Below are 19,140 nucleotides of genomic sequence, written 5' to 3'. Positions count from 1 at the left end.
CTGTCAGTTTCTGGTATGTGAGTGGTTTTTTTTCCTGTACCTGTCAGTTTCTGGTATGTGAGTGGGGTTTTGTCCAGTACCTGTCAGTTTCTGGTATGTGAGTGGGGTTTTGTCCTGTACCTGTCAGTTTCTGGTATGTGAGTGGGGTTTTGTCCTGTACCTGTGTGGAAGTGTAAATAAAATGGCCAACAATCTAGCTAGCAAAATGGCTTCGCATAGGAATTAATTGCGCAAAGTAATAATAGATGTTTTTAGTTTCGAAAAGGGAGTAAAAGAGGAATTTCAGCTTTGCTAAATGCAAGCAAAGCAGAACTGGCAGTTTGCCAACTGAGGTAAGAAGGAAGAGGGACATCTGCACGTAGACCTGTGGTTTAGTATTAAGGAACAATAAAGGTCACGAGGGCTTAACTGCTAGGGAGAAGATTGAATCACTGCAGGATATGGTTATCTAGCTATTGTACAGTATCCAATCACAATTTGGCACCTCAAAGGCATACGCTGCGGTAAGACAAGACCGAAACTTGGGATGCAAACGGTTGGACTAGTAGGGATAAGAAGCGGAACCGAAAGCATAAACCTTGTTTAATGTAAGTTGTTTTGTTAAGAAATTAGTGTTGCTGAACCAATGATGTAATGACATGATTATCTGGAGCTTGTTTACTCCAATGTATAAATAGGAGCCTCTTGTAAACGTTCGTTGGAGGTGCGATATCAATATCATTGATTGTATTGCTCTCCCCTTGTGACAAGTAAAAATACAAGTGTTGTTTGCCAGCTACCGTGTGTCTGAGTCTTACTCGAACTTCGACAGTATTAATTGGAGGTTCCACCGAGATCGCTTACTACTTGACGGGGAGCGGACGCCAAAATTGTGACGTTCTGGGGAACGGTCCCTGACTGGCCAGGGAGTGTCTCTTGAACACTCAAAACCAGGAAGTCTTCCCCGGTAACAGGTACAATTGAGTCCCGCTCGTCGGCAAGTGTACTGCGATCTGTGAGTAGACTCAGTTCAGGGTTCGGTTGACTTTAAGTAATCATTTTCTCCTTTATCGACTATAGTAAAGAGAGGATCGGTTCTCGGAAAGTCGGACCCTGAAAGTACTGGCACGTAGAGAGTAAGAGATACCGCTAAGGTTTAAGGGTTAAGACTGTCCGGACAGCAGAAGGTTAAGACTACTACCGATGACAGAGTAGCACAGTTGTAGGAAAACCGGCGGGTTGGAATCCTAAACTGGTTAGAGGATTAGAGTCCCTAAGAATGGATGTGTAACGGGTTAGAGTCCCGATAGTTGTAGGAAAACCGGCGGGTTGGAATCCTAAACTGGTTAGAGGATTAGAGTCCCTAAAAATGGATGTGTAACGGGTTAGAGTCCCGATAGTGGGAAAACCGGCGGGTTGGAATCCCAATTAGAAGAAGGAGGTGGAGGCGGGTTAGAGTCCCGGTAGAAAGAATAGGTTAAGAATCCGCGCGGTGTAATAAATTGCTGCTATAAGTACTTAAATTCGTGTTTATTGTTCGTGGTGGTCTCTTGGTTTCGAGCCTTGTCGCAGCCAATCAACTGAGCCCAAACAGACAAGGAAAGTGTTAAATCTCCAACGCCTAGCCTCAGGCCGGTTATTAAGAGGGCAAATGCCCCACGTGAAGGCCAGGACCATAAAGTAGGCGCCAAGACCCTGAGACACTCTGAGCGGCGAAAGTTGGAGATTCTGTGACACTGGTTCGATATTGATAAAGACCACTAGGATTGTCTCATAATGTTTGTAAATTGTTATGTCTAATTTTGTTAATTCTTATAATATTGATGAAGTGTTGCGACAACTGTTCGGATTGTTAATTATAATCCTCATATTGTGGTGTATAATTTTATGCAACGGAATCAAAGTATTAATTGTTAAGAAGGTAAGAAAGACGTCGTCAGGTTAAGAAGGTCCCTGTTTCTTGTATGATGGAAACAATTACCCTTGTGTGATAGGGAGAAATAAGAAGGGACGTAATCCTTGTGTGATAGGATCCTAAAGTTGTTAAGTTGCTGTGTTAAGGACTCAGCCTGTAGGGGCGTAAAATGCAGACTGAGAATTGACTATATGTTTAGTTAGAGCATAAGGATTATGATCTGTATACCCCTTTGGGTTTTCGCGATTTTTATTATCTTCGTAATATTATGTGCATATTTTTGTGCGTCAATTGTCTGTGAGCTTGTAGGAAGACATAACAGGGAACTCAATAAGGGAGGTTGTGTCTCAGAACACTTAAATTGGTGGAGAGTAAACAGTGATCGGTTGATCGACACACCCGTGGTCTGTGTCCAACAGTATCTCTCACACCCAGACTGAGCCCGAATTAAGAGCCCAAATGGGTCACGTGACGGCCAGGTGAAGTGGGCGTAGAGAACTCGGTTGGAATGGAAGGATTGTGATACCGAATACCTGTGATAACCTCAACCATTAAGAATGGGTGCCGGAGCAAGTAAAATACCAGAAAAAGGCACACCAGCCTGTTATATGCTCCAGAATTGTGGTCAGACATCAATAAATGGGTAAAATGGACCAAAAAGGGAAATAGGCCGTTTCCACCAGATGGTACATTTAACCTCAACAGGATAACTTGTCTCGAGGAGTGCCTCTTAAATGGGGACCCAGGAAGGAGTGGTAAGGTGGTGGTGAACTGGTCAGCGTTTGGGGACTGGAAACGAGAAGCTGAGAAAAGACGTGAGCAAAGTATCGAGGCTAGTAATGCAGGCCGTAGAAAGAAAAAGCAAGTCGAGGAAGGTAAAGAGGACGCAGAAGATTATGTGGAGAGAATGAAGGAAATTATGGCTCAATACTCGGGAATGGAAAAGGATGATTATCAAGCGCCCATGGTCAGCGCATTGGTAAATGGCCTTAGGCCAGATTGAAAAGAACCCCTAAAATTAGTCTGCCTTGGGTGGAGACAGGGGACCCTTCCCCGGTTAATCTCCATATTAAAGGACTTACAGGATAGAAATGTATCCCCAACAAAATAGGGGAAGGGGACGCGGAAACAGGAGAGGTTTCGGAGGCAGAAATAGAGGAAATATAGGGCAAGGTGGACAAGGAAATAACTGTGGCCAAACAGGACACTGGGCCAGATTGTCCATCAAAAACCCAACAGTTTGGAGGTCCTTGGAACCAAACTGGAGGATATAGTACCTCCCCTCAAAATCATGGGATGGGACCCAACGGGAATCCAGCCCAAGCATATCAAAGGCCACAGACAGATTTTACTGTACAAAATCCGTTCGGAAACAATCGACAAGATGATAGTTACTATAGACAAGATCAGAATCGGACCTATTGACTAGCCGAAGCAGATCCAAATGCTCCCTGAAACCAGATGCCCGTAGTATCCCTAAATTCACAAAGTGAGCCCAAAATTGAATTACAAGTGAATGGTCGGCCTGTATCGTTCCTAGTGGACACAGGTGCCACTTTTTCAATGTTAGGAAAAGGTGATTCAGTGGGAATGCCCTTATCTGGAAAGAAAACCCCGGTGGCAGGACTAACTGGAATAACCCAACAAATGGAGGCACCACTACCTATCGCTGTAGAGATTGAAGAATATATAAGGGAACCCACTCATTTTTGCTATCAGACGAAGCATCTATGAATTTATGTGGAGGAGACTTGTTGTGCAAAATGAACGCCACAATTATTTGCTCTCCAGCGGGGGTTACAGTTGAGATTCCTGTAGACAAATGTTATGCGTATCCAGTGGTAGAGGTAAAACTCCCTATTCTCTATGCATGGGAAACTTTGGATCCAAATATAAGCCCGGAACTCGCTAGTCTAGTGGGTGCTTGGGGATGCATCACTGATTCGATAATACAGTACCAGAAGTCTATAAAACTGAGAGAGTGGCATTTGAAACGACACTGTACAGCCTATTATGATAAAACAGGACAGGACCTTATTATGCAGAACTTTTACCAACCATTCCTAAACCTAAAATATCGCCTGAGCATAAAACAAGTTTTTATAGGTCCAGAGGGTATCGCCGCAGCTGTTGAATTATCATCGATTACTGGAACACTCTATAAGGTTAAAAGATGCCGACCCACACTGGACTCTTGCAGTTGCTCAATCCTATCATTACAAAGATTTAGGTCCAATGGTCAGACGAATGCAAATGCTGACAACATCGAAAACGTGGGAAAGAACTGGAGCCACGTTAACAGAATATGGAAAAGAAGGTTTCTCAGTCACGTTCAATCGGAAACTAGTTGTCGATGGAGTTCTGATTTAAAAAAAGGCCAAGGGCAGGACTGTGGCTGTGCCAGGAAGCAGAAACGCTTTTAAAGGAGGTACCCGACGTCCTCTGGGCGAAACACTCAAAGGAGGTAGGAGAAATGTTGACTGCACAACCTTACAAGGTCACAATTAATCCAGCAGCACCATTGCCCAAGAAATCTCAGTATCCATTGTCAGGGAAGGCGGAAAAAGGGATCAAACCAATAATTAAATCATTGCTAACACAAGGTATAATTATCCCGACGACAAGTCCATGTAACACACCTATTTTGCCAGTAGAAAAAGCCAATAGCGAGAGGTGGAGATTTGTACAAGACTTAAGAACAGTCAACGATGCCGTATTCCCCACATACCCGGTGGTGCCGAATGCAGCTACCTTACTCCCTACTGAGGAGGACGGAGAGCCTCATTCCTGTGAGATGGTAACCCAGCTAATCACCAAACCACGAGTTGACCTGACCGACGTAACGATATCCAACCCTGATCAAGTATACTATGTAAATGGGTCAGCCTTACAAAATGATAAGGGTCAGCCTAGAGCTGCATACGCAGTGGTCACCCAGAATGAGGATGTCGAAGCTGCTGCGCTCCCGGACTCCTTTTCAGCTCAACAAGCAGAATTATTCGCCTTAACTCGAGCATGTATTCTAGCCACAGGCCAATCGGTAAATATCTATACGGATTCAAGATATGCCTTTGGGGTAGCTCATGATTATGGACAGATTTGGAAAATTCGCGGTTACCTGACATCATCAGGGACAACCATTAAAAATGCAGAGCAGGTAGAGAAGCTTATACAAGCCATTCAGAGACCAAAACATTTGGCTATCATTAAATGCCAAGCACACACTGGGCATTCGGATGCAGTAGCACTTGGAAATGCTAGGGCAGATAACACAGCCAAAGTGGCCGCATTGTCTGACAAGGGCCCACAAGTTTTAGCTTTCCCTGTTAGGGAAAGAAAAGCAGTAGAACAACCACCCACCGTTAATGATGTGCTAGCCTATCAATCGCAAGCAAGCGCAGAAGTGGTGCCAGGATGGGTTAGAAATCAGTGCTTTAAGAATACAGATGGTTTATGGGTTCATCATGACGGCCGCATGGTGGCCCCTCAATCTCTTTTACCATGGATTGCCCGATGTGTTTATACATTCACCCATGCGGGCAAAGGGGGGATGGCTGATGGCAGATTATATTTTAAAATCCTGGTATGCACCAGGTATTTCGGCCATAGCAAAAAGTATTTGCGAAAATTGTGTTACCTTTCAGACTATGAATCCGGTAAGACAGAGAAAGTACAGTCTGCTTCCCATCCAAACCCCACGGGTCCTTTTGTACATTTACAGATGGATTTTATAGCACTACCAGCATGTACGGGATTTAAATATGTATTAGTCATTGTAGAGATGTTTTCAAGATGGATCGAAGCTTTTCCGTGTAAGAAAAATGATGCTGTTACTGTAGCCAAATGCTTGTTGAAAGATAGTGCCTCGCTTCGGGATACCGGTTAAATTGTCAAGCGACAACGGATCCCATTTTACAGGAACTGTAATTAAAGAACTGTGTAAAGCTCTACAGATTAACCAGCACTTCCATTGCAGTTACCACCCCCAATCAGCAGGATTGGTGGAAAGATATCATGGAGTGCTGAAAAACAAACTCGCAAAACTCAGTAAAGAAACAAGACTAAATGGGTTGAACTACTACCTTTAGCATTGATGACGATGCGATCTGCAACTAACAGGACTACAGGATTGTCACCGCACGAAATCGTCATGGGAAGGCCACAGAGACTACCTTTCTCAACACCCTTCACGGCCAAGCAAATGGACATTCACAGGATGGAAGAAAATATGCTGAACTACTGCATTGCACTAACCAAATGTATTTCTAGTTTCCACCAACAGGTGAAGGAGGCTCAGATTGAACCTGCAGATGGACGTTGCCACAACCTCGAGCCAGGAGACGACGTCTATGTGAAGATCTTTAAAAGAAAGAACGGCCTGGAACCTCAATTTGAAGGACCGTTCCAAATCCTCCTTACCACCAACATTGCCGTGAAAATCAGGGAAAGACCTACATGGATACACGCGTCACACTGTAAGAAGGCTCCAGCTTTGAACCAAGGCCCAGAGGGAAATAGCAAAAAGAAAGAAAAGACTTTAAAGGACTATTGAAACCATGTTCCAAAAATTGTTCGTGTGTGTTGCCCTAATAACCAGCTTGCATGTAGCTAAGGAAGTAACCAGGAAAAGAGTGCACTTGACTACTTACTAGCAGAACAAGGAGGGACATGCGCTATAATAGGACCTACATGTTGCACTTATATCCCTGATAGAGCTGAAGAGGCACCAACTTGTTCACACTGATGAGAGGCCGTTTAACTGTCCTGATTGTGGGAAGAGCTTTAAAAGCTCTGGGGATCTGAAGGGACACCAGCTTGTTCACACTGCGGAAAGTCTGTTCACATGCTCCGTATGTGGGAAGGGATTCCTGAAGTCCTCCACTCTGCTGAGACACCAGCTTGTTCACACTGATGAGAGACCATTTAACTGTTCTGACTGTGGGAAGAGCTTTAAAAGCTCCGGGGAGCTGAAGAGACACCAGCGAGTTCACACTGGTGAGAGGACGATCACCTGCTCCATGTGTGGGAAGGGATTCACTGAGTCATCCCACCTGCTGGAACATCAGCGAGTTCACACTGGAGAGAACCCCTTTAAATGTTCTGACTGTGGGAAGATCTTTAAAAGCTCCGGGGAGCTGAAGAGACACCAACACCTACACACTGGGGAGAGGCCGTTCACCTGCTCCGTGTGTGGGAAGGGATTCACTCAGTCATCCACCCTCCTGTCACACCAGCTTGTTCACACTGACGGGAGACCCTTTAAATGTTCGGAATGTGGGAAGAGCTTTAAAATCTTGAAGAACCTTAAGGGACACCAGCGTCTTCACACTGATCATAGAATCTAACAGCACAGAAGGTGGTGATTCGGCCCATCCTGTCTGTGCCCATCGTGTCTTTGAAAGAGCTGTCCAATTTAGTCCCAAACCCCAGCTTTATCCCCAGAACTCTGCAAACTAGTCCTCTTCAAGGACTCGTCCAATTACTGTTTGAAAGTTCCTGTGGAACCTGATTCCAGCATCCTTTCAGATGGTGTGTTCCAGATCTTAACAACCCTCTGTATGAAAACAATTCTCCTCATTTCACCTCTAGTTCTTTTAGTAACTATTTTAAATCTGTGACCTTTGGTTACCGACCCACTTGCCAGAGTGAACAGTTTCTCTCTACTTGCTCGATCAAAACTCCCTCATCATTTTGAACACCTCTATTAGGTTTCCTCTTAACCTTCTCTGCTCTAAGGGGAACAATCCCAGCTTGTCCAGTCTCTCCACATAACTGAAGTCCCTCATCCCTGGTACCATCCTGGTCAACCTCCTCTGTACCCTCTCCAAGGCCTTGACATCCTTCCTAAAGTGTGGTGCCCAGAACTGTACACAAGACTCCAGCTGAGGCCAAAACCCTGCAGCTGTACAAAACCCTGGTTAGACCACACCTGGAGCACTGTGAGCAGTTCTGGGCATCACACCTTAGGAAGGATATATTGGCCTTGGAGGGAGTGCAGCGTAGGTTTACCAGAATGATACCCGGACTTCAAGGGTTAAGTTACGAGGAGAGATTACACAAATTAGGGTTGTATTCCCTGGAATTTAGAAGGTTAAGGCGTGATCTGATCGATGTTTTGAGGATATTAAGGGGAACAGATAGGGTAGATAGAGAGAAACTATTTCTGCTGGTTGGGGATTCTAGGACAGGGGGCATAGTCTAAAAATTAGAGCCAGACCTTTCAGGAGTGAAATTAGGAAACACTTCTACACACAAAGGGTGGTAGAAGTTTGGAACTCGCTTCCACAAACAGCAATTGATGCTCGATCAATTGTTAATTTTCAATCTGAGATTGATAGGTTTTTGTTACCCAAAGGTATGAAGGGATATGGGCCAAAGGCGGGTGTATGGAGTTTGGTCACAGATCAGCCATGATCTCATTGAATGGGGGAACAGGTTCGAGGGGCTGAATGGCCTCCTCCTGTCCTATGTTTCTCACGAGTGATTTGTAAAGGTTTAGTGTAACTTCCTTGTTTTTGTATTCAATGGCCCTATTTACAAAGCCAAGTATCCCACACGCTTTCTGAACCGCCTCACCAACTTGCCGTGGCACTTTCAAAGATTTGTGAATATGGACCCCCAGGTCCCTCTGCTCTTGCACCCCCTCAAAATAGTCCCATTTAGATTATACGGCCTCTCCCTGTTGTTTCTCCCAAAGTGCATCACTTCACACTTACATAGATACATAGATACATAGAAGATAGGAGCAGGAGTAGGCCATTCGGCCCTTCGTGCCTGCTCCGCCATTCGATGAGATCATGGCTGATCCTTTAATTCAGTATCCCGTCCCCGCCTTCTCTCCGTAACCCTTAACCCCTTTTGCCCGTAGAAATATATCTAATTCCCTCTTAAATATATTTAATGAGCTGGCGTACACTGCCCTCTGTGGCAATGAGTTCCACAGGTTCACCACTCTCTGAGTGAAGAAATTCCCCCTCATCTCTGTCCTAAATGGTTTAGCCCTTATCCTTAAATTATGTCCTCTAGTTCTGTTCTCACCCGCCAAGGGAAACATTCCTTCTGCATCCAGTCTGTCTAGACCTGTCAGAATTTTATACACTTCTATGAGGTCCCCTCTCAATCTTCTAAACTCCAGTGTGTACATCCCTAAACTACATAGTCTCTCCTCATAGGTCATTCCCGCCATTCCTGGTATCAGCCTGGTGAATCGCCGCTGCACCCCCTCCATGGCAAGAACATCCTTCCTCAGATGAGGCGACCAAAACTGTACACAGTACTCGAGGTGTGGTCTCACCAGTGCCCTGTACAGCTGCAGCAAGGTATCCCTGTTCCTGTATTCTAACCCTTTTGCTATGAAGGCCAGCATACCGTTTGCCTTCTTGACCGCCTGTTGCACCTGCATGCTCGCCTTCAGTGACTGGTGTACAAGAACACCCAGGTCTCTCTGTACTTCCCCCTCTCCCAATCTATTGCCATTTAAATAATAATTTGCCCTCCCGTTCCTGCACCCAAGGTGGATAACTTCGCACTTGTCCACATTATAGTGCATCTGCCATTTATCCGCCCAATCGCCCAGTCTGTCCAAATCGCTCTGGAGCTTCCTGGTCTCTTCCTCTGAGCCCACCCCCCCTCCTAGTTTAGTGTCGTCTGCAAATTTGGAAATGCTGCATCCGACTCCCTGATCCAGGTCATTAATGTAAATTGTGAACAGCTGGGGGCCCAGGACAGATCCCTGTGGTACCCCACTTGTTACTGCCTGCCATTCAGAAAATGAGCCGTTTATTCCAACTCTCTGTTTTCTATCTGACAGCCAGTTCCCTATCCACGCCAAAACTTTCCCCTTTATCCCATGAGCCTCAATTTTCCATGCTAATCTTTTATGTGGGACCTTATCGAAGGCCTTTTGGAAGTCCAGGTACACCACATCTACTGGCTCTCCCCCATCTATTCTACCAGTTACTCCCTCAAAAAATTCCAATAGATTAGTCAAGCACGATTTACCCTTTGTAAATCCATGTTGACTCTGTCCTATCCTGTCCCCATTTGCTAAGTGCTCCGCTATTTCATCCTTAATGATGGACTCCAGCATTTTGCCCACAACTGATGTAAGGCTTACAGGTCTGTAATTACCTGCTTTTTCCCTACCCCCCTTTTTGAATAGTGGGGTAACGTTAGCTACCCTCCAATCCATCGGCACTGTTCCCGAGTCTAATGAATTCTGAAAAATCATCCTTAGTGCATCCGCTATCTCTAGGGCCACCTCCTTCAGTACCCTAGGATGCATGTTATCAGGCCCTGGGGATTTGTCCACCTTCAATCCCTTTAGCTTCCTTAACACCATATCCTTAGAGATATTGATTTGCGTCAGTTCCTCCTTTGCCAATGTCCCTATTTTTCCCGATATCCCAGGGAGGTTTTTTGTGTCTTCCTTCGTAAAGACTGACCCAAAGTATGCATTTAGTTGATCTGCCATTTCCTTATTTCCCATTATATATTCCCCCGTATCTGACTGCAATGGACCAACTTTGGTTTTCACCAGTCTTTTCCTTTTGATATATTTATAAAAGCTTTTGGAGTTAGTTTTTATATTTTCCGCCAGCTTGTTTTCGTAAGCTATTTTGCCCCTCTTGATCATGCCCTTTGCCCTCCTTTGCTCTATCTTAAACTGTTCCCAATCTTCCGCTCTGGCGCTTTTTTTGGCTATTTTATACGCCCTATCTTTGGATTTTATGCTGTCTCTAATTTCCCCTGTTATCCACGGTTGAGTCACCTTTTTAGATTTCCTTTTATGCCAGATTGGTATAAACAATTTTTGCAATTTTGTCATTCTATCTTTAAATGTTTGCCATTGTTTATCTACCTCCAGTCCTCCCAGGAACGTTGTCCAATCAGACCTACTCAGTTCCCGTCTCATGGCATCATAATTCCCCTTGTTTAAATTCAGGACCTTAGTCTCTGAGTCAATTTCTTCGCTCTCCATTTCGAGTGAGAAATCGATCATGTTATGATCGCTCTGACCCAAGGGTCCCCGTACAACAAGATTACTGATTAGTCCCTTCTCATTGCACAGTACCCAGTCCAATATAGCCTGTTCCCGAGTTGGTTCCTCGACATATTGATCCAGATAACCATCCCTTAAACACTCAAGGAATTCCTCCTCCTCATTATTTTTACTGATTAGGCTAGTCCAATCTATATGTAAGTTAAAGTCACCTATGATGACAGCTGTGCTCTTATTGCACGCTTCTCTAATTTCCCTCGTGATGCCCTCCCTAACCTCTATTTTACTATTTGGAGGCCTATATACCACTCCTATTAATGTTTTTCGCCCCTCGCTATTTCTTAGCTCCACCCATATAGATTCTGTATTAACTGAGTTAATATCCTTCTTTTCAATTGCATTTATCCCCTCTTTTACTAGCAATGCTACCCCTCCTCCCTTTCTTTTTTGTCGATCCTTCCTAAATACTGAATACCCCTGTATGTTAAGCTCCCAGCCCTGCTCACCCTGCAACCATGTTTCCGTAATCCCAATTAGATCATAATTATTAACCTCTATTTCCACAGCTAATTCATCTACCTTGTTCCTGATGCTTCTCGCATTAAGGTATAAAACCCTCAGGCTTTTTTTATGCTCACATTTTTTATGAATTAGTTTGGCCCTTTGTTTTTTGTTCCACACCCTTTTACCATTTATTTCTGTCTGCCTTTCACTTTCCTCTATTTCACTACATAGGTTTCTAGCCCCCTGCCATACTAGTTTAAATGCTCCCGAACTGCTTTATCAAAAATTACCCCGAGAACATCAGTTCCATCTCTGCACAGGTGTAGACCGTCCCTTTTGTATAGGTCACACCTACCACAAAACTGGTTCCAATGCCTCAAAAATTTAAAACCCTCCCTCTTACACCACTGCTCAAGCCACGTATTTAGCCTAACTATCCTGTTCTCTGTACTCTTACTAGCACGTGGCACTGGTAGTAATCCAGAGATTACTACCTTCGAGGTCCTACTTTTTAGCTTGGCTCCTAACTCCCTAAATTCTACTTGTAGGACCTCTTCCCTTTTTTTAGCTACGTCGTTGGTACCAACATGTATCACGACAACTGGCTGTTCCCCCTCCCCCTCCAGAATGTTCTGTACCCGCGCCGAGACATCCTTGACCCTTGCACCAGGGAGGCAACATACCATCCTGGAGTCTCGGTCGCGACCACAGAAACCCCTATCTATTCCCCTTACAATTTAATGTCATCTGCCTTGTGTCTGCTCATTTCACAGTCTGTCTCTGTCCTTCTGAAGTCTGCTACTACTATGCTCACTATTTACTACGTTGCCAAGTTTTGTATCATCTGTAAACTTCAAACTTGTACACCTATACCCAAGTCCAGGTCAGTTATATATAACAAGAAAAGCAATGGTCCTAATCCTGACCCTTGGGGGAACCCACTGCATACTTCCCTCCAGTCAGAAAAACATCCCTCAGCACTGCTCACTGTCTCCTATCCCTTAGCCAATTATATACCCATATATATTGCCATCATCCCTTTAATTCCCTGTGCTTCTATTTTCCGAGTAGGTCTCTTGTGTGGTACTTTATCAAATGCCTTTTGAAAGTCCATAAGAACATAAGAAATAAGAGCAGGAGTAGGCCATATGGCCCCTCGAGCCTGCTCCGCCATTCAATAAGATCATGGCTGATCATCGATCTCCATATCCCATGATTCCCCCAGAGTCCAAAAATCTATCAATCTCAGCCTTGAATATACTCAAAGACTCAGCATTCACAGCCCTCTGGGGTAGAGAATTCCAAAGATTCACAACCCTCTGAGTGAAGAAATTCCTCCTCATCTCAGTCTTAAATGGCCAACCCCTTATCCTGAGACTATGCCCCCTAGTTCTAGATTCTCCAGCCAGGGGAAACAACCTCTCAGCATCTACCCTGTCAATCCCCTTCAGAATCTTGTATGTTTCAATGAGATCACCTCTCATTCTTCTAAACTCCAGAGAGTATCGGCCCATTCTACACAATCTCTCATCATAGGACAGCCCTCTCATCCCAGGAATCAATCTCGTGAACCTTCGTTGCACCGCCTCCAAGGCAAGTATATCCTTCCTTAGATAAGGAGACCAAAACTGTGCACAGTACTCCAGGTGTGGTCTGACCAAGGCCCTGTACAATTGGAGCAAGACTTCCTTACTCTTATACTCCAACCCCCTTGCAATAAACGCCAACATGCCATTTGCCTTCCTTATTGCTTGCTGTACCTGCACGCTAGCTTTCTGTGTTTCTTGCACGAGGACACCCAAATCTCTCTGAACACCAACATTTGAAAGTTTCTCACCATTTAAAAAATATTCTGTTTTTCTATTCTTCCTACCAAAGTGAATAACCTCACATTTCCCGACATTATACTCCATCTGCCGCCTTACTGCCCACTCACTCAGTCTATCTATATCCCTTTACAGAGTCTTTGTGTTCTCCTCACAGCTCACTGTCCCACCGAGCTTTGTATCATCAGCAAACTTGGATACATGACACTCGGTCCCTTCATCTGGGTCATTAATATAGATTGTAAATAGCTGAGGCCCCAACACTGATCCTTGCGGCACCCCACTAGATACAGCCTGCCAACCTGAAAAAGATCCGTTTATCCCTACTCTCTGTTTTCTGCCCATTAACCAATCCTCTATCCATGCTACTATATTACCCCCAACCCTGTGAGCTCTAATCTTGTGTAATAACGTTTTATGTGGCACCTTATCGAATGCCTTTTGGAAATCCAAATACAGGTATACTACATCCACTGGTTCCCCTTTATCTACCCTGCTAGTTACATCCTCAAATAACTCTAATAAATTTGTCAAACCCGATTTCCCTTTCATAAAACCATGGTGACTCAGCCTACCCATGTTATGATTTTCTAAGTGCCCTGATACAACTTCCGTAACAATGGATTCCAGCATTTTCCCAACGACTGATGTCAGGCTAACTGGCCTGTCGTTCCCTGTTTTTTCCCTCCCTCCTTTCTTGAATAGCGGTGTTACATTTGCGACCTTCCAATCCGCTGGGACCGTTCTAGAATCTCGGGAATTTTGGAAGATCAAAACCAATGCATCCACTGTCTCTTCAGCCACCTCTTTTAGAACCCTAGGATGTAGGCCGTCAGGTCATGGGGATTTGTCAGCTTTTAGTCCCATTAGTTTCTCGAGTACTTTACATTAAGTTCCTCACCCTCATTAAACCCTCGGTTCCCCACCATCTTTGGTATGCTTTTGTGTCTTCTACTGTGACGAGATACAAAATATTTGTTTTAACGTTTCTGCCATTTCCTTATTCCCCATAATAATTTCTCCTGTCTCTACCTCTAAGGGACCAACGTTGTCAGCTGTGGCTCAGTGGGCAGCTCACTCGCCTCTGGGTCAGAGGGTGGTGGGTTCAAGTCCCACTCCAGGGACTCGAGCACATAAAGCTAGGCTGACAGTCCAGTGCAGTGCTGAGGGAGTGCTGCACTGTCAGAGGGGCCGTCTTTCTGATGAGACATTAAACCAGGTGGATGTAAAAGATCCCATGGTGCTATTTCGAAGAAGAGTAGGGGAGTTCTCCCCGGTGTCCTGGCCAATATTTATCCCACAACCAACATAACTAAAACAGATTATCTGGTCATTATCACATTGCTGTTTGTGGCAGCTTGCTGTGCACTGCCGCATTTCCCACATTACAACAGTGACTCCACATCAAAAAGTACTTCATTGACTGTAAAGCGCATTGAGACGTCCGCTGGTCGTGAATGGTGCTATATAAATGCAAGTCTTTCTTTACTTATGCTACTCTCTTCCTCTTTGATGCTTTTGATTTAATTTTTAAACATTTAAGAAATTATTGCAGTGACAAAGGCTGTGTCTGAAACTGCAGGAAATTTGTCTTTAAATAAGCTTCTTTTAAATTATTATTTTTAAAATTTGCCTGGCCCGCTGCCTGCGGCCCCTCTCCCAGATTCCAGCCCCAGCTCTGTGCTGCCTGCGGCCCCTCTCCCAGATTCCAGCCCCAGCTCTGTGCTGCCTGCGGCCCCTCTCCCAGATTCCAGCCCCAGCTCTGTGCTGACTGTGGCCCCTCTCCCAGATTCCAGCCCCAGCTCTGTGCCGACTGCGGCCCCTCTCCCAGATTCCAGCCCCAGCTCTGTGCTGACTGTGGCCCCTCTCCCAGATCCCAGATTCCAGCCCCAGCTCTGTGCTGACTGAGCTGCTCTCACCTGTAAACAGCGCGTCATAATCGGCCCCAGCGCACCTGACCTGGAGACCCAGTGCCCGCCCCCTTGCCGCGCCGCCATTGGTTGGAGGACCCGGGTCCGCCCTTTTCCTATTGGTCAGTCACAGGCCAGGCCGGCCTCCATCCACCTGAATGGGCCTCTTCCTCTGATGACGTCCCAATCGGGCCCCAGCCTCAGCGCCAAGGGAAGGTCCCGCCCCCTTGTCGCGCCGCCATTGGTTGGAGAACCAGGCCACCCAGTTCAGTCCTCCCAGCTCAGCCCTCTTTCTATTGGTCAGCGCTCCCGTCAGTCAAATTCACATTGCTCCGGCTCACTCCGCCCCCCCGCACGGATCAATCAGCGGCGTCCGCGGAGGTCCCGCTCGCCCCGACTCTCAGGTTTGGTTTTTCTCGTTTTTTACTTTATAACCTCGCTCTCCGCTCCCCCCTCACCTCGATTTAAATCGATTCTCCAACACTATATCCCGGCCGCTGATTCCGCCTCTTCCCCGGGCCCAGCCTTCCGTCTTCTCCCAGGAGGCCCCGCGCAAGCGCACTGGCAGCCTCGTGTTGTGGCGCGGGGAGCCGAATAAGCATGCGCGGCCCCGGCTCTCCACATTTAAAGGGACACCCACCCCCTCCACATTTAAAGGGACACTCACCCCCTCCACATTTAAAGGGACACCCACCCCCTCATTTACAGTGACACGCACCTCCTCCACATTTAAAGGGACACCCACCCCCTCCACATTTAAAGGGACTCCCACCCCCTCCACATTTAAAGGGACTCCCTCCCCCCCTCTCATGTCTTCTACTGTGGAGGAGGAATTCCTGGCGAGTTTACGGGACCAATATGTCGCGGAACCAACCAGAGATCAGGCCATCTTAGACTGGGTATTATGTAATGAGAGGATTAATTAGCAATCTTGTTGTACGAGGCCCCTTGGGTCGGAGTGATCATAATATGATCGAATTCTTCATTAAGATGGAGAATGAAGTAGTTGACTCAGAGACTGGGGTCCTAAATTTAAATAAAGGAAACTACGATGGTCTGAGGAGCGAGTTGGGTAGGATTGATTGGGGAATGTCACCCAAAGGGTTGATGGTGGATAGGCAATGGCAAACATTCAAACACCGCATGGATGAAATACAGAATTTGTTCATCCCAGTTTGGCATAAAAATAAAACAAAAAAGGTGACTCAACCGTGGCTAACAAGGGAAATTAGGGATAGCATAAGATCCAAGGAGAGGACATATAAATTGACCAGAAAAAGCAGTAAACCTGAGGATTGGGAGCAGTTTAGGATTCAACAAAGGAGGACAAAGGGATTAATTAAGAAGGGAAAAATAGAATATGAGAGTAAGCTTGCAGGGAACATAAAAACTGAATGTAAAAGCTTTTATAGATATGTGAAGAGAAAAAGAACATAAGAACATAAGAAGTAGGAGCAGAAGTAGGCCATACGGCCCCTCGGGCCTGCTCCGCCATTCAATAGGATCATGGCTGATCTGAACCTAGACTCACGTCCACTTCCCTGCCCGCTCCCCGTAACCCCTAATTCCCTTATCAGTTAGGAAACTGTCTATCTCCGTTTTAAATTTATTTAATGTCGCCGCTTCCACACCTATCTGAGGTAGCAAATTCCATAGATTTACCACCCTCTGAGTGAAGAAGTTTCTCCTCATCTCAGTTTTGAAACGGCAGCCCCTTATTCTAAGATTATGCCCCCTAGTTCTAGTCTCACCCATCAGTGGCAACATTCTCCCCGCATCCACCCGATCAAGCCCCCTCACAATCTTATATGTTTCGATAAGATCACCTCTCATTCTTCTGAATTCCAATGAGTAGAGGCCCAACTTACTCAACCTTTCCTCATAAGTCAACCCCCTCATCTCTGGAATCAACCGAGTGAACCTTCTCTGAACTGCCTCGAGAGCAAGTATATCTTTTCTTAAATATAGAAACCAAAACTGTACGCAGTATTCCAGGTGTGGCCTCACCAGTACCCTGTATAACTGAAGCAAGACGTCCCTGCTTTTATACTCCATCCCCCTTGCAATAAAAGCCAAGATTCCATTGGCCTTCCTGATCACCTGCTGTACCTGCATACTAACCTTCTGTGTTTCATGCACCAGGACCCCCAGATCCCTTTGTACTGTAACACTTTGCAGTTTCTCTCCATTTAGATAATAACTTGCTCTTTGATTTTTTCTGCCAAAGTGCATAACTTCACACTTTCCAACATTATATTCCATCTGCCAAATTTCTGCCCACTCACTTAGCCTGTCTATGTCCTTTTGCAGGTTTTTTATGTCCTCCTCACTCACTGCTTTCCCTCCCATCTTTGTATCATCGGCAAACTTGGATATGTTGCACTTGGTCCCCTCCTCCAAATCGTTAATACAGATTGTAAAGAGTTGGGGTCCCAGCACTGACCCCTGCGGAACACCACTAGTTACTGATTGCCAGCCCGAGAACGAACCATTTATCCCAACTCTCTGTTTTCTGTTAGATAGCCAATCTTCCACCCATGCCGGTATATTACCCCCAATCCCGTGATTTTTTATCTTGTGCAGTAATCTTTTGTGTGGCACCTTGTCAAATGCCTTTTGGAAGTCCAAATACACCACATCCACTGGTTCCCCTTTATCCACCCTGTTTGGTACATCCTCAAAGAATTCGAGCAAATTTGTCAAACATGACTTCCCCTTTATAAAACCATGCTGACTCTGTCTGATTAAATTATGCTTATCCAAATGTCCTGTTACTGCTTCCTTAATAATGGACTCCAACATTTTACCAACCACAGATGTTAGGCTAACTGGTCAAGTTTCCAGCCTTTTGTCTACCTCCCTTTTTAAATAAGGGCGTTACATTAGCAGTTTTCCAATCTGCTGGGACCTTGCCTGAATCCAGGGAGTTTTGGAAAATTACCACCAATGCATCTGCAATCCTCACCGCTACCTCTCTCAAGACCCTAGGATGTAAGCCATCAGGTCCAGGGGATTTATCCGCCTTAAGTCCCATTATCTTACCGAGTACCATCTCCTTAGTGATTTTAATCGTGTTTAGCTCCTCCCCCCCATAGCCCCCTGTTTGTCCAGTGTTGGGATATTTTTAGTGTCCTCTGCTGTAAAGACTGATACAAAATATTTGTTCAGCGTTTTTGCCATCTCCATGTTCCCCACTACTAATTTCCCGGTCTCGTCCTCTAAGGGACCAACATTCACTTTAGCCACCCTTTTTCTTTTTATATAACTGTAGAAACTCTTGCTATCTGTTTTTATATTTTTTGCTAGTTTATTTTCATAATAATCTATCTTCCCTTTCTTAATTAATCTTTTAGTTATTCTTTGCTGGCTTTTAAATGCTTCCCAATCTTTTATCCTCCCACTAGATTTGGCTACTTTATATGCCCTTGTTTTCAGTCGGATACTATCCTTTATTACTTTACTTAGCCACGGATGGCTGTCTTTTCTTTTACGCCCCTTTTTCCTCAGTGGAATATATTTTTCTTGAAAGTTCTGAAATATCTCCTTGAATATACACCACTGCTCATGTACCGTCTTACACCTTAATCTATTTTCCCAGTCCACTTTAGTCAACTCTGCTCTCATACCTTCATAGTCTCCTTTATTTAAGCTTAGTACGCTGGTTTGAGATCCAACTCTCTCACCCTCCAACTGAATTTGGAATTCAACCATGTTATGGTCACTCATTCCAAGGGGATCCTTTACTAGGACATTTTTTATTAATCCTGTCTCATTACACAGGACCAGATCTAAGATTGCCTGCCCCCTGGTTGGTTCAGTAACATATTGCTCAAGGAACCCATCCCTAATGCACTCTATGAACTCTTCCTCCAGGCTGCCCTGCCCAATTTGATTTGTCCAGTCAATATGAAAGTTAAAATCTCCCATGATTATAGCTGTTCCCTTATTACAAGCCCCAACTATTTCCTGATTTATACTCCGACCAATAGAGTTGCAACTGTTAGG

The 19,140-nt window shown here is 45.2% G+C and overlaps 2 protein-coding genes across 2 annotated transcripts in view; one reads left to right on the top strand and one right to left on the bottom strand.

The window, feature by feature from the left end:
* The window catches only part of LOC147093405 (uncharacterized), a 31,433-nt gene extending 15,719 nt beyond the window's left edge, over window positions 1-15,714 (bottom strand). The window contains exon 1 of the mRNA XM_085974152.1: window positions 15,594-15,714. The gene's annotated coding sequence lies outside the window, so the exon portion shown is untranslated. The remainder of the gene's footprint in view (window positions 1-15,593) is intronic.
* The window catches only part of LOC147093404 (uncharacterized), an 85,090-nt gene that overhangs the window by 45,202 nt on the left and 20,748 nt on the right, over window positions 1-19,140 (top strand). The window contains exon 2 of the mRNA XM_085974206.1: window positions 6,616-7,233. Coding sequence (XP_085830332.1) covers window positions 6,616-7,233 — 618 coding nt within the window. The remainder of the gene's footprint in view (window positions 1-6,615; window positions 7,234-19,140) is intronic.

The sequence above is a fragment of the Somniosus microcephalus genome, unplaced genomic scaffold (assembly GCF_052327205.1).
Source record: "Somniosus microcephalus isolate GS21.2 unplaced genomic scaffold, FLI_Smic_1.0 unresolved_chr1, whole genome shotgun sequence".
Classification (NCBI taxonomy): domain Eukaryota; kingdom Metazoa; phylum Chordata; class Chondrichthyes; order Squaliformes; family Somniosidae; genus Somniosus; species Somniosus microcephalus.
The sequence above is the reverse complement of the archived record's forward strand: the minus strand, read 5'-3'. Positions and strand labels throughout refer to the sequence as shown.